Source organism: Charadrius vociferus, unplaced genomic scaffold, assembly GCF_000708025.1.
Source record: "Charadrius vociferus isolate BGI_N301 unplaced genomic scaffold, ASM70802v2 scaffold309, whole genome shotgun sequence".
NCBI classification, from domain to species: Eukaryota; Metazoa; Chordata; class Aves; order Charadriiformes; family Charadriidae; genus Charadrius; species Charadrius vociferus.
In genome coordinates, this window is record NW_009661370.1 from 2,265,980 (window position 1) to 2,278,010 (window position 12,031).

General features: G+C 41.0%; 1 protein-coding gene across 1 annotated transcript; it reads right to left on the minus strand.

The window, feature by feature from the left end:
• Positions 1-10,161: 10,161 nt before the first annotated feature.
• Positions 10,162-12,016, minus strand: MAP1LC3C (microtubule-associated protein 1 light chain 3 gamma). The gene is made up of 3 exons (XM_009893638.1): positions 11,931-12,016; positions 11,711-11,817; positions 10,162-10,697 (listed from the first exon to the last, which is right to left on the minus strand). Exons 2-3 carry the CDS (start codon positions 11,734-11,736, stop codon positions 10,487-10,489), a joined length of 237 nt encoding a protein of 78 aa, XP_009891940.1. The 5' UTR covers positions 11,737-11,817; positions 11,931-12,016; the 3' UTR covers positions 10,162-10,486.
• Positions 12,017-12,031: the final 15 nt, after the last annotated feature.

The following is a 12,031-nucleotide window of genomic DNA, read 5'->3' on the forward strand; positions in this document are numbered from 1 at the left end:
GAAGGCTTATTTCACACATCTTGCAGGCTCTACTCCTGTTTAGAAATCCCAGGGTGGTGTTTGCTTTTTTCACAACAGCATTATAATGTTGACTCATGCTTAGCTTGTGATTCAGTATATCCCATGGACTCTTTTAAGAAGAAATGCCACCAGCCAGTTGTTTTACATCCTGTATTTGTGCAGCTGATGATTCCTGTCTAAATGAAGTATTCTGTATTTATCCCTCTTGAATAATGCCCAGGCAGGGATAAGAGCCCTCTTCACCCTTCCTGTAAAATCTTTGGCAACATTCTTTATGTTTCTTATTGCAAAACCCACAAGATACACAGGACTAGCTATTACATGGAGTTTTTTTGCCTTTGGATGTATGTCTTTATTTGTGTAGAAGGCATAGGGAATAAGGGTGTTAGATGAGCACCAACTCTATTAGCAAATACTTCGTATGTGAACAAGAAGATAAGAGAAAAAAAATCTCAATTTGTGTGGTAAACTCCATAAATTCTGATTTGTTTAGCCAGAGATTAAACCCAGATGTGAAGCAAACAGCTTTAAGAAGAAAAAGGCAGGAGCTGACATTGATTAAACCTTTGTAAAGTTCCATGACGTCAAGCAGATGATTAAAATTTTAGTCAGGAGAAAGATCTCCAGCATGTATAGATTTCCTTTGTGTTCTCTTGCAATGCAATCATGACTACTGATGCAAAGCAATCAAGGAGTTAGTTACAAAGAAAACATCTCTTTCCAATATTTTGTAAGAACAGGTCTTTATAAAGTGCTTAGCTCACACTTAACCAAAATAACCAAACATATCTTCAACAACTTATTCTGGAGCAAAATCTGGTGCTGAACACTCCTGACAATACGACACAAATAAGAAAATGTTTATAAATAAAAATATCATTAAGTGTGATTCTGAGTACATTTTTAATATCACTAATTCTTTTACTGGTAGACATAAGTATTCAGGTGTAGTAGCAACTATGATATAAGATGCTAGGCTGATTAGATTTAACATGTTCACTTAAAACCCCACAAAGCACCAGGATTTGTTCTGACCTCACTTCTGCAGTTTTGGAATCCCTGTTCAAATATTCTCTCTTTAAAACTAGTATAAGAGGAACTGGGCCAGATACATTAACTGGAAAGACACATATTTTGAGCACTGAGATCTGTCTGAGCCTTGAATTCTGGCCTGCTGTAGATGTGGGGGTTTTTTTGTTAATCATCTGATTTATTTCCTCTACTGTCCCAGAACTAGACCAAGAATAACTTTGAAGTACGTATTTTTATTGTTTGCATGATCTAGCTTTGCCAAAAAAATCTCAGACAGTAATTGATTAAGGTTGCGTTGCAGACTCCAGTGTGGCATTAACTTTGATAAACACATAAATACAATCAACAGTACCCACGGGCCTAGTTGAAGGGTTGGAAAATACAAGTGTAGAGAAAAATCCTGGCCTGTCTGAAGGATTTTATTTTCAAGTGTTCCGAACATAGGTGCTATCCCTTCTATCTGTACTCCTTATAGTATTAACCTCACAAAACCCAAAGGTTTGTTAATGGATTTCCAGCAGGATAGGCTCTACATCAAAATGACAAAATACACACACAGAGCCTAAAAGATTCAGTTTGCAGCATGGCTGTCTCTCTCAACTTCAATTTGACTATAACATCCCCTGAAGAGTTTACCGGCAATAACCTACTGACCTTCACACCTCATGCGTAGACAAGTTATGTTGTACTCTTGCTCCTCTGTTTACAAACATACTGAAGGCAACCTTAATTTAGTATTTTCTCACTTCAGTAAAATTCTGCTGATATTCATAGGTAAATCTGCTGATGGGCAAATCTACAAAATTGGCTAATTGCTTGGTGCTGTGGCTTTTCCAAGCCACATGTTGGGATGGATTTTTCCTGTAATTGTGTTTCGGCCTTTCATCCTTATTCTCCTCTGTCCCACCTCGTGATAAAGAAATGTTGAAGGATACCCCAAAGCGCAGTCTCATGGCACTTTTGATAACAAGAGCCTTACTCCATTGCCATGTATAACTTTCTTCCCTCTTTCTCCCTTTGTTTTAGAAACCGTATTCTTTTGGCTATTCCCCTTCCCCTCCTCACATGAGGCTGTGTTTCAGCAGTATATAGTGTGTGTGTAGGTTTTCTGTGTTTCATAAACAAAGTGTCTTGGAAACAGTTGCGGAAAGACCCTGGCATGGGAGCAGGGGAGCTTACCACTAGAATCTCCTTCCAGATTTTTTCCTGAATCACCAAATGAGATAGTCATCTAATCACTCAATAGACAAGATAGATAGGAAATGTGGGATGTCAAGACTAACTTTAAGATGGGCTTATTCCTCCAAATGAGAAGGCAAATATATTTCTTCATCTCTGTGTGAGCGCTAAGCCACAATCCTAAAGCCACTACTGTTTCAAGAGATGCTTTATGGGTAGAGAAAGCTCTGGAAAAAGCATCACAGCCTCAGTCTGCAGGAATTCTGCTGACTTGTTTACAGCACTTTTGGACCGGTGTTTTGATAAAGTACATCTTTTCTAACTGCTCACCTTCTTCAGTTTCTCGTTTCTTGTTCCCTTTGATGAATATAGATGTAGGGTATCCACTCTGCAAATTACTGTTGGCCAGGTTTGGATCTTATGCATGTAAAATATTATGAATTACTATAGATTTATTTCCTTCATGAGCTGGCAAACTGCTCCCTGCTGCACCTCGATGGTCTTTTTTTAGTAACGTCACATACAGGTACTCCACTATAGCTTCTTATGCAGTACTGCAGTTAACAAATCATTCACTAGTAAAAGATCATAAAACATAGCCTGACCAAAAGTGTGGATCGCATTTATATGTAACCAAAACACATTCAAAAAACCCCACAAAACACAAAACTTGGTATGCTAAGAATTAACACAAAGCTCCACCTCATTTTAAAATGAGGAGACATGGCTAGAATTAGAATAACCCCTGTTTTGGCTCTTCAGTGTAACGCGAGCACCTGTTCCCACACATATTGCAAAATTTTATGGCACTGACATAGGTGTAACTGTATAGTCAACAAGCATTTTCTTTAATACACCTTGTCCCTCATATAAAAATAAACTGAGATTTGATTTTCCCTCCTGAAAAAACAGCATAAGTAAAATTAAACTGATGGGGCAAAAATACAGCAGTTTGAATAGGGGCAAAAAAGGACACTTGGCAAAAACCATATTTTGAAGAAAAACTTTCCAGAAAATTAAACATAAAACCTTTCATGTCTGCTACAGTGCTTGACCTTTCCTACTTCTCTCCACCTCCTGCGGATAAGTGCTTCCTCCCATGAACTGAAACATGGTAGCGTTAGCTCTGCAGCTGTTACAGCCCCAGGCAGTAATTTCAGTGCATGCTCCAGCTTCTAGCGGAATTGCTTCATTTACTTTATAGGGTTTTGCCTAAATTTTCCACTAGTAAAACTGAAGTCTTTCACAGATCTCACAGTTGGATAGTTATTTTCAGAAAGGAAAAGGCTTAGGGTCTCATATGGGAGCTGGGTTTAAGCCCCTTAGTCACACACCTCCGCTGTCACTCTGAGCTTCACCTACAATGGCTCTGGCTTCTAGCTGCAGAAAGCTAATTTTCTGTGCTGGGTCCAGGGAGACGGGAGCTACTGGGGGTGCACAGTGTGGAATGAGTGGCTCAGCTTCTTCAGGGAGAAAAAGGAATCATAGCAGGGTCCCCCCTACTCTTTATCCCTTGAGTTATAAAGGATGTTCCTCTGTAAAGAACATGACAGTAATCTTGCTCAACACTTGCCTAGTGGGCCAGCTGCCTTGGATGCCAGAGCCAAATGTTAGGACTTTCCTTTAAAGTCCCGACAAGGCTTAGTCTGCAGACCCAAAGCATCATCAAGCTGTACCTGTAGCAGTTTCCCCCTCAGTTTCTTGTAACATCACTCCTCTGCACCAACCCCTTCCTGGAGAAGTTGGTCACCTCTCACCAGCCTGCCACTGGATGAGCTCATGTGAGGCATCCTCTTCCTTCTGTGGCAAAATCAGCTGGATGAGCTGGGACATGAAATTAAGCTGCTACATTAACCTACCTTGTTGTACCTGTAGCAAAAATAGTTCACTGTGCTGAGCAAGGCTAAAACAGACAGCTGTTCTTCAGCTGATTCAAGAAGAGATGTGACACTTTTTCTGTCTCAACCAAATTCACTGGAAGAGGGGAGCTACTTAAACAGCAGTAACAGCCTCAGCCATCCCATTAAACTGCTGCTCCAGACCTCAGAGGGGCTTAGAAGCCTGAGAGACTGAAGTATAGCCAAATTTTGTGGCTCCAACATAGGCTGAATTACAATAACAGAACAGCTGCGAATTCTCATACAAGTTTGTTACATGGCAACTAAGGGCATATTATTTATAGTTTTCAGCGATCTTGGAATCTGTACCCAGGTTCTGCAAACACAGAAGGTCTGGTCCCTTTCCAAAAAAAGAATGGGAACAAGTCAGCGAGCATGAGGATGGCTGGGAAGAGCTGAGGGTTAAACCAAATCCAGCTGTCTCCTAGGAAAATGCAGTATTTCTCCTGCGGCCTCTCTTGACAGTTTTGACAGGTTTATAACAGAGCCAATATAGTTTTGCATAGCAAAACTATCTTCATAACCCCTGTGATGCTTGGGTTACCCTGAGAGTCTAGACAGCACAGATGTGTCTGCACTAAGCTGGTGATCCTACCTTCACCTGTAACACAGCAGCTGGTTTTCCTATTGATAGCTCTTTTATTTTGCTTGACTAATGCATCAAGCCCCTGGAAAATGAGTTACTCTTCCCCAGCCAGGCAGCATTCAAATATGCAGCTCATATCACTAACTGACTTTTAATTTTTGACCACAGATACAGCATTTTAGGGGAAGAGGGTCAGACAGAGACCATACTCATATCATCACTTGACATTAAGTTTTTAAAGTCTCAGAGTAAAGGCCAAGTCCTCTTGTGAAGCAGTGCCATTGCCAAGAATAGAATTTCTTTACTTGCCATGTCTTCCTTTCAGCACCCTCCTGTGCGTTTTTTTGCATTGACAGTTCGCTTTTTATTCAGGAAACGGATATATCCACCCTCCATCTGTGAGCATGTGTGTGCGTGTTTTCTTTCTCATAACTTCTCTTTGTGAGCTAATGGGTGTAATAGTTGCCTTGGTGAGGTCATACAGAGGCTCAGGCTTTCCACTCAGGCACAGGCAGGCCTGTGAAGAACATGCAGCTGCAGCTGCTTTGGGTGGAAGCACAGATACACATGCTTAACCCCCTGCCCCGCTCCATCCCTTTTCCTCACACACTGGTTATCAGACCTAAAGATTTTCCTGCACATCCATCTGGCAGGCCGTAAAGTCTTGGCTCTGTTCTTGAAAATGAGAAATAAGCTTTGGGTCTACTAGGGATCTATTGACCAATGGCAAATTGAACCTGGTTCTTTTTGCATCATCTCAAGGACCATGCAATCGCTAGCCTTCTCACCCTTCTGACGTGTAACAGTCTTGGGCTGAAAGTCTGACTAGGATCCAGACCATGACATTAGACACAGAAAGAAAGTGAAGCCAGGATCTTGGACTAGTTGCAAAAATAAACACCACCAGCCAAGCCCACCCTGCAACAAATCATTAGCAGCCTCATAAAGCCCCTTTACAGTCCCTGCTGGACATGATGTAAGTGTTGAGTTGCCCGAGCAGCCCCTCCTCAGTCCTTGCCTGCTCTGGAAACTCCATGTGCACGCGGCTGGGCAAACTCCCTCCTTCCTGAGGGTCTGTTGCTGGGGAGGAAGGGACAGTGTTGCTTTTCAAACTCTGGCATTGATACTTGCTATATGTTCTTCAAAACCCACCTAGACTACACTGCTACAGTTGCGACCATAATGTCCTTATGGCGCACAAGAGAGGCATCAGGTGGAAAACAAGAGGCAGGGAGTGATATGATTATGCCTTTCAGGAAGGGAGCCTTAAGGGCATCAGCCACATTCATTAAAATTACATTCATGTTCCTCTAAATTAGGGTCAGACTTATTTATTATGGGATCTAATTGCCTTTGCATGTTAGGGACTGTATAGGAAGAAGTAGCAGATACTTAAAAAAAACTTGTGCTCATAAGAAGCAACTTAAAACATCAGGGAAAAAAAGTGGGTACAGCTACCATTATGAAGCATCTTAGGAAAGATAAATAAACTAAGCACATACCTATAGGTAAAACTTTTTTTTTTTTTCCTCTCTAAAATTTGACAGTGATTCAAAACTGTATGAAAAGAACGGTATATTTTAAAATTCAGGAGAGTAGTCTAGAAAACTTTCTGCAATATTTATCCTTAAGGGAATTGTGTGTGCCATTAGAAGTTTTATACATACATTGTACTGTAACATATATGAAATTGCATTTCTCAATCACCTTTCAGGGATCCTTTGGAAGTTTTCCACAGAAACCCTCCCTATCTCCCCATCCACTTCATATTCCATAAGTTCAAAACTAGTGTTCTAAAAATCATTTATCTTCCATTTAGATCTTTTGATTTTTCTCCCCAGACTATAGGGGCTTTCTTGAAATGGGAATACAGCCATGCAGCTTAATGCTGAAGGTTATATTCTGTCCTATTAATTCACTTGACCTTTTTAATTTACTGTATATTACATACATAAAACAAAAGCCCTCATTTGAAGATGAGGATATAGTCTGTCACTTAGTGTGTTTAACAGTATCTTTAATATTTTTACCCTGAAGCTACCACCATCTGAAAGTAGTTAGCACAGGAAAACAATAAAAAGCCCATCTAAGTTCATAAAACTTATTGCCTGGAGTACTTGAGCAAGATGATTAGTATCCCCATTCATTCACTTATTTATTCTACCCACACAAATGTTAAGTCATTTTTAAATCCGAACAATTTGGAAAGCTCCTGCTGTTACTTATGTGCTAAAGCCCAAGCTGAGGTTATCATGTTTGCCTTGCAGCAGCAAATGACAATTTGCACTCTATAAAGCATGGCACACAGTTTGTAGCTATGTTTGTAGATGGCTGTAGGACATCAGCTGTGGCAATGAAAGTACAGACAGCTGAATCTCTAGTCTTAGCAGGCACAGAAAAAAATAAATATGTATTTCTTACCCACTTGAAATTCAAATGCATTGGTAAGACTTTTTTTTTTTTTTTTTGACCAAAGCCAAGAGCTTATGTGTGGTTGGTTTTTTCCGCACACAGCACACACCTCAGGAGTGAAGCTTGCTGAGGTCTTTTGAAAATAAGAAAACTATCCTGTTCACAGAGCAGTCACCGTGCAGGCATACATTACCGATGTGAATGGCAGGTTTCATTAAAATATCATTTTTGCGCAGCAAGGTTGCAGCCTCAGATTTTAGGTGCTTCTGTACTTCCCCTTTAATAACTTCAGCAGTATCTTGTAATTAACAGCAGAGCTTTTTTAGTACCTTGGTGAAATGATTTTAAAAAAAAAAAACCACACAACTTAATGGTTCATCCCCTATGATTCCACTTGGTTATGTTAGAGTCGCAAATCCCCCAGTACTTTATTTTATACAATACTCAAAAAAATGACCTCAACAGCAAGGACAATTACAGCCTTCATCTCACACTTAGGTTCAGTGTCCTTTCACTTTGATTGGTTTTACATTTGAAGACGACACACAGTGCTTGATCTTACAAGGGACCAAGTGCTGTGGACCCAATTGAACAAGTTACTTCAGCAGAGCACGTACATACGTAAGTGCTTTAAAGCTGGAGTATTGAGCACCTGCCAGGATTTAGCTGGTAGTCTACAGAAGGAACAGAAGTATCCTCAGAATGTCTTCTTTGGTCATATTTTGGATATTAAAGAATGCAAGCCTATAATTCAGAAATTAAGATACTTTTACAAAAAAAGTCATATCTCTACCTTCCCTTTTAACAATGGGGTACGTTGGAAAGAACCATAAAATTTACTTACCACAGCATGGTGTCCTTCATTTAAAAAAAAAAAAAAAAAAGTAAAAATGTACCTGTCTTCAATCAATAGGTATTTGCTCAAGCAAATATTAGCTCTTCAAACAGCAGCTACATTGGAAGCAGCTGCAGTTATCTCAGTTGCTTATGTCAGTCACAGCAAAGTTTCTGTTTACTTCTTTTCTAACCCTTATTTCTTGCACTTCAAGAGACAATAGGTTGAATCTAAAGCTTCTAGTCACACCAAAGCAACTCCAGCAGAAGGATAACCGATTTATTTGGGCATCTAACTCCTAGTTTATTATCTGAAGACTTTTTGAAAACTGTCTTTGACAGTTAATCCTATCTGCTTTAACACCTGGTAGAAGGGCAAGTCTATTACTATTACCTAATGAAGCTTTCCAGGCCCACAGGACTTCTCTCTAGGTTCAGCAGGCCAGTTTAAACAGGTTTATAATGATGGTCTTTACCTGCAACTGACCTTCTCCTTGTGTAACTTTTTTGGCTGGATCTGTGACTCAGCCGGTTAGACACTACAGCCTAATGTCAAGAAAGGCTGGAGGGATCAACACTTACACTGCAGCCACTACATTACAAACCAAAGAAAGTTGGCTGTCAGACATAAAAATTGCTCCAGCCAAGAATCTGTAGTGCTTTCCTCTTCGTGCACCAAGTACCACACAAGACAGGAAGACAAACAGAGGAACCAAATGAAGCAAAAACATTAGCCCAGCTCTTAGACTGGTAAGAGAGTTTGAACATAGCAAGACTTCCCCTTGTTCCCCTCACCCTGAGGTTCCCACAGCTGTTCAACATTGCTGCATGGTGCTCCTGCCAAACAGGTGTCTCTGCCTCCCTGAGGGCTGCTAACAAATGACTATTTGAGTTTAATTTGTGCAATGGAAACTGTTTCCATTACAAGCACACATGAAATCTATCCAAGCAACAGACTCTGGGATCCCGAATTCTGCATATTTCATAACCTATACTGACATAGCCTTAGCCTTTCCACTGAGTTGGTCAGGTCAATGATTTCTTTGTTCCTCAGCTCATGAAACATGAGTTGGCAAACACCGCCTTCAATATAAGGCGGGTACCCCTCTAAACCCCCTGGTTTAGAGGCTTGAACCAAGGTCTGCTCAGAACTTTAAGTTCAAGAGATTATTAGTGCAAGAGAACCACTGCAAAAAGCTTACACGCACATTCCTTCCTTATGCACAATTTAAATACTGTCAACACTTCCTTGCAGTCTAGCAATCCCTACATTAATCATTCTGCAAATCAGTTTGGTACTGAACAGAAGAATTGCATCATATTGTAACAATTTGACCATCCTCAGCTGAAGCTGCCAGAGGTTGATTGATTAACTGCACACTATGATAGATTTTTAAATTACCTGGTGTTTTAAGTGGATTATGCACAATCAGAACACTTACAGCTTTCCAATACATTCCTCACATATGAGAGGACCAGGAAAGCTAGCTTGAGCTATACTTCAGACTAAGCCTCACGTCAGGTGTTCCTTTGATACATGCTTCAGAATCAAGTCTGTGTATTAGATGAATCAGCACCTCACTACATGACAGTTTTGACATTTTCTAGAGGCATTGGTCTAGCTCTTAGTAGCAAGGTACATTACATAGCTCTATTCATCCTTGAGAGAAGGCTCCCTGAAGTCCAGGAGAATTGATAAGCAGGAGCCTGTAGGGGATGGATATGACTATCTACAGAGACCAGACTAGCAGAATTCAGTAGCAAAAATACTCTTGAACACTTGATTAAACTTCAGTTCAAGTCATGCTACCTGTATTTAGGTTATGCTGACTAGCAACCAGCTTTGCTTATTTAAACAGGTAGTTATCCATATTACAGATGGAGTGCTTTCTGTAACAGCTGACAGTAGTTTATCCAGGCATTAAACTTAACACTGCGTTTGAACCCCACTCTAGCACTAGCACAGTCTGCTTAATCTTGCAGCTCAGATATCTAGCTTAATGAACCATTTACAGGTATGGGTTTGCTCCTGTGTCACCCGACTTAGGCTTTGTTATTCCATTCAAAAATTCAGAGTGGTTGTGCAAGCAATGCTTCATTTAAGAAGCACTGGGCTCAAATTCCCAGAATTATTCTAGGACCTTCTCCTTGACAGACTTTTACAGTCTTTCCCCCAATTAAAACTAACATTCAACTCAATACTTAAAAGCTTCTTTATTTTACTATTAGACTTAGGCTTTTAAGGACACCTTAAAAATCAGTTACATAAAGATTGATGTTGCAAAAAAAGTGGAGGTGCAGTTCCAAAAAAACCCATAGTGTCTTCAAATATAAAAATATATATCCAAATTATTATCTAGGAAAAGTGTACCACCATTTCTGCCTTAAGCTGGTCCCGCCAGCTTTTGGGTCATAACTCCCCACTAGAGAGCTCAAGAGCTCATATTGGAAGGAGCATCTCCGAGGTTCATGTCACAGGCGTGACTGACAGCAAACTGCTTCACTGCAGCACATGGACCCAACCTTAAGTTTTTTGAAGGCTTTCCGTGGTTTTCCCTTGAGCAGTGGGTAAAAAGCATCCAAACATCTCCTGGGAAGCATATGTCATATACACAAAGCCATCTTCATCTTTGTAGTCCCTGTACACTTCTGCCATTGTCAAGGACATACTGGCTAGGCTTTTGTTGTTCACCAACAGGTAGAAAGCTTGCGTAGCAGTTAGAGCCATCCTGCTTCTAATTGAAGAAGGGAGGAGAAATAGAGCAATAAACATTAGCAAATTCAAGAAGGTTTCAACTTTAGACTATGAAATACATTAAGCAGAGCAGTCGCATGAACTATGTACAAAAAAATGCTATGTAAAGTCATTATGTGGTTTAACGTCTTTGGCAGCAGGAAGTTAACTGTCTGCTTGGAAGCTGACAGGTTTGTGCTCTGAGGAAAGGCTTACGTTGTTAGACCATGAGTGCTACTGAGCCTGGGCTTTGAGTGCCCAATTGCCGGAGAGAAGAGCTGAGTAGAAACCCAAAGCTTCTGCAGTACAGCTGTAGGAAAAGATTCCAGCATAGTCAGTTACACTTATTTTAAAGTCTACCTTCAAAAGAAGAGTCCTTCCCAGAGACACTACATATGAGGATCAGGACCCTAAGTTGTCCAAGAGCCAAAAGCATCTTTTACAGAAGTTAACAGCCAGAAAGATCTTTTCCATACTTTAAGAAGTGGTCTGGAAAGCATATAGCTTTCCTATTTTGTCAGAGAACATCACTAAAGTCTTTGGGAGACTTCTCCCCTGTAGTGTTTTATGAAGGATAATTTAAAAGCACATTTCATGCCACTCACACCTAAGAGTTGCTTTGAACATGAGCAAATTTAGCAAGGTGCAGCAAGAGAGCAAGGCAGAAACAGCAGAACAGAACCACAGAGCCCCTGTACTAAGTTCATCAAGCAAGAAGAAAGCAGAACAGGAGTCTGATATCTTCTTTACTCATTATAGTTAGGGGGAAGAGAGAAGTCCTGATGAACTCAAAAAGCACAGACCACATTCCCCCCCCCCTCATAAATGCACCTGAGAAAACATCTGTTGATTTTCTTAAAGCCCTTGCAAGAGAGGGAAGCCATGACTAATACCGTCATCCTCCTCCCCACCAACGCAAGCAAGACGTTCCAGCACAGGGCTAGAAAGGCCCTGCCTGGAGAGGGCAGCAACAAGCCCAGCTGCTGCGCAGCCCCACAGGTGCGCACTACCCACCTGATGATGGTTATGAACTGCGTCATGGTCAGCTCCTCGGGAACAAGAAACTTGGTTTTGTCCAAGAGAGGAAGGTATTTCTCTTTATGGTATCTCTCAACAATTACCTGTTTTAATTACAGTCACGCTTAGCGAAACCTAAACCATCCAGGTCTCTTTCCCCCCCTCCCCTCCCCGCATTTCCTTTTAAATACCCTCCGATAACAAAACAGAGATTTACCGGGATTTTTGTTGGGAATTTCGCCCGGATTCCTGCGACTTCTTCCAGCCGGGTGGCTGCGCGGGAGAGAGGAGAAGCGTTACGCGTGCGCGCAGGCCCCC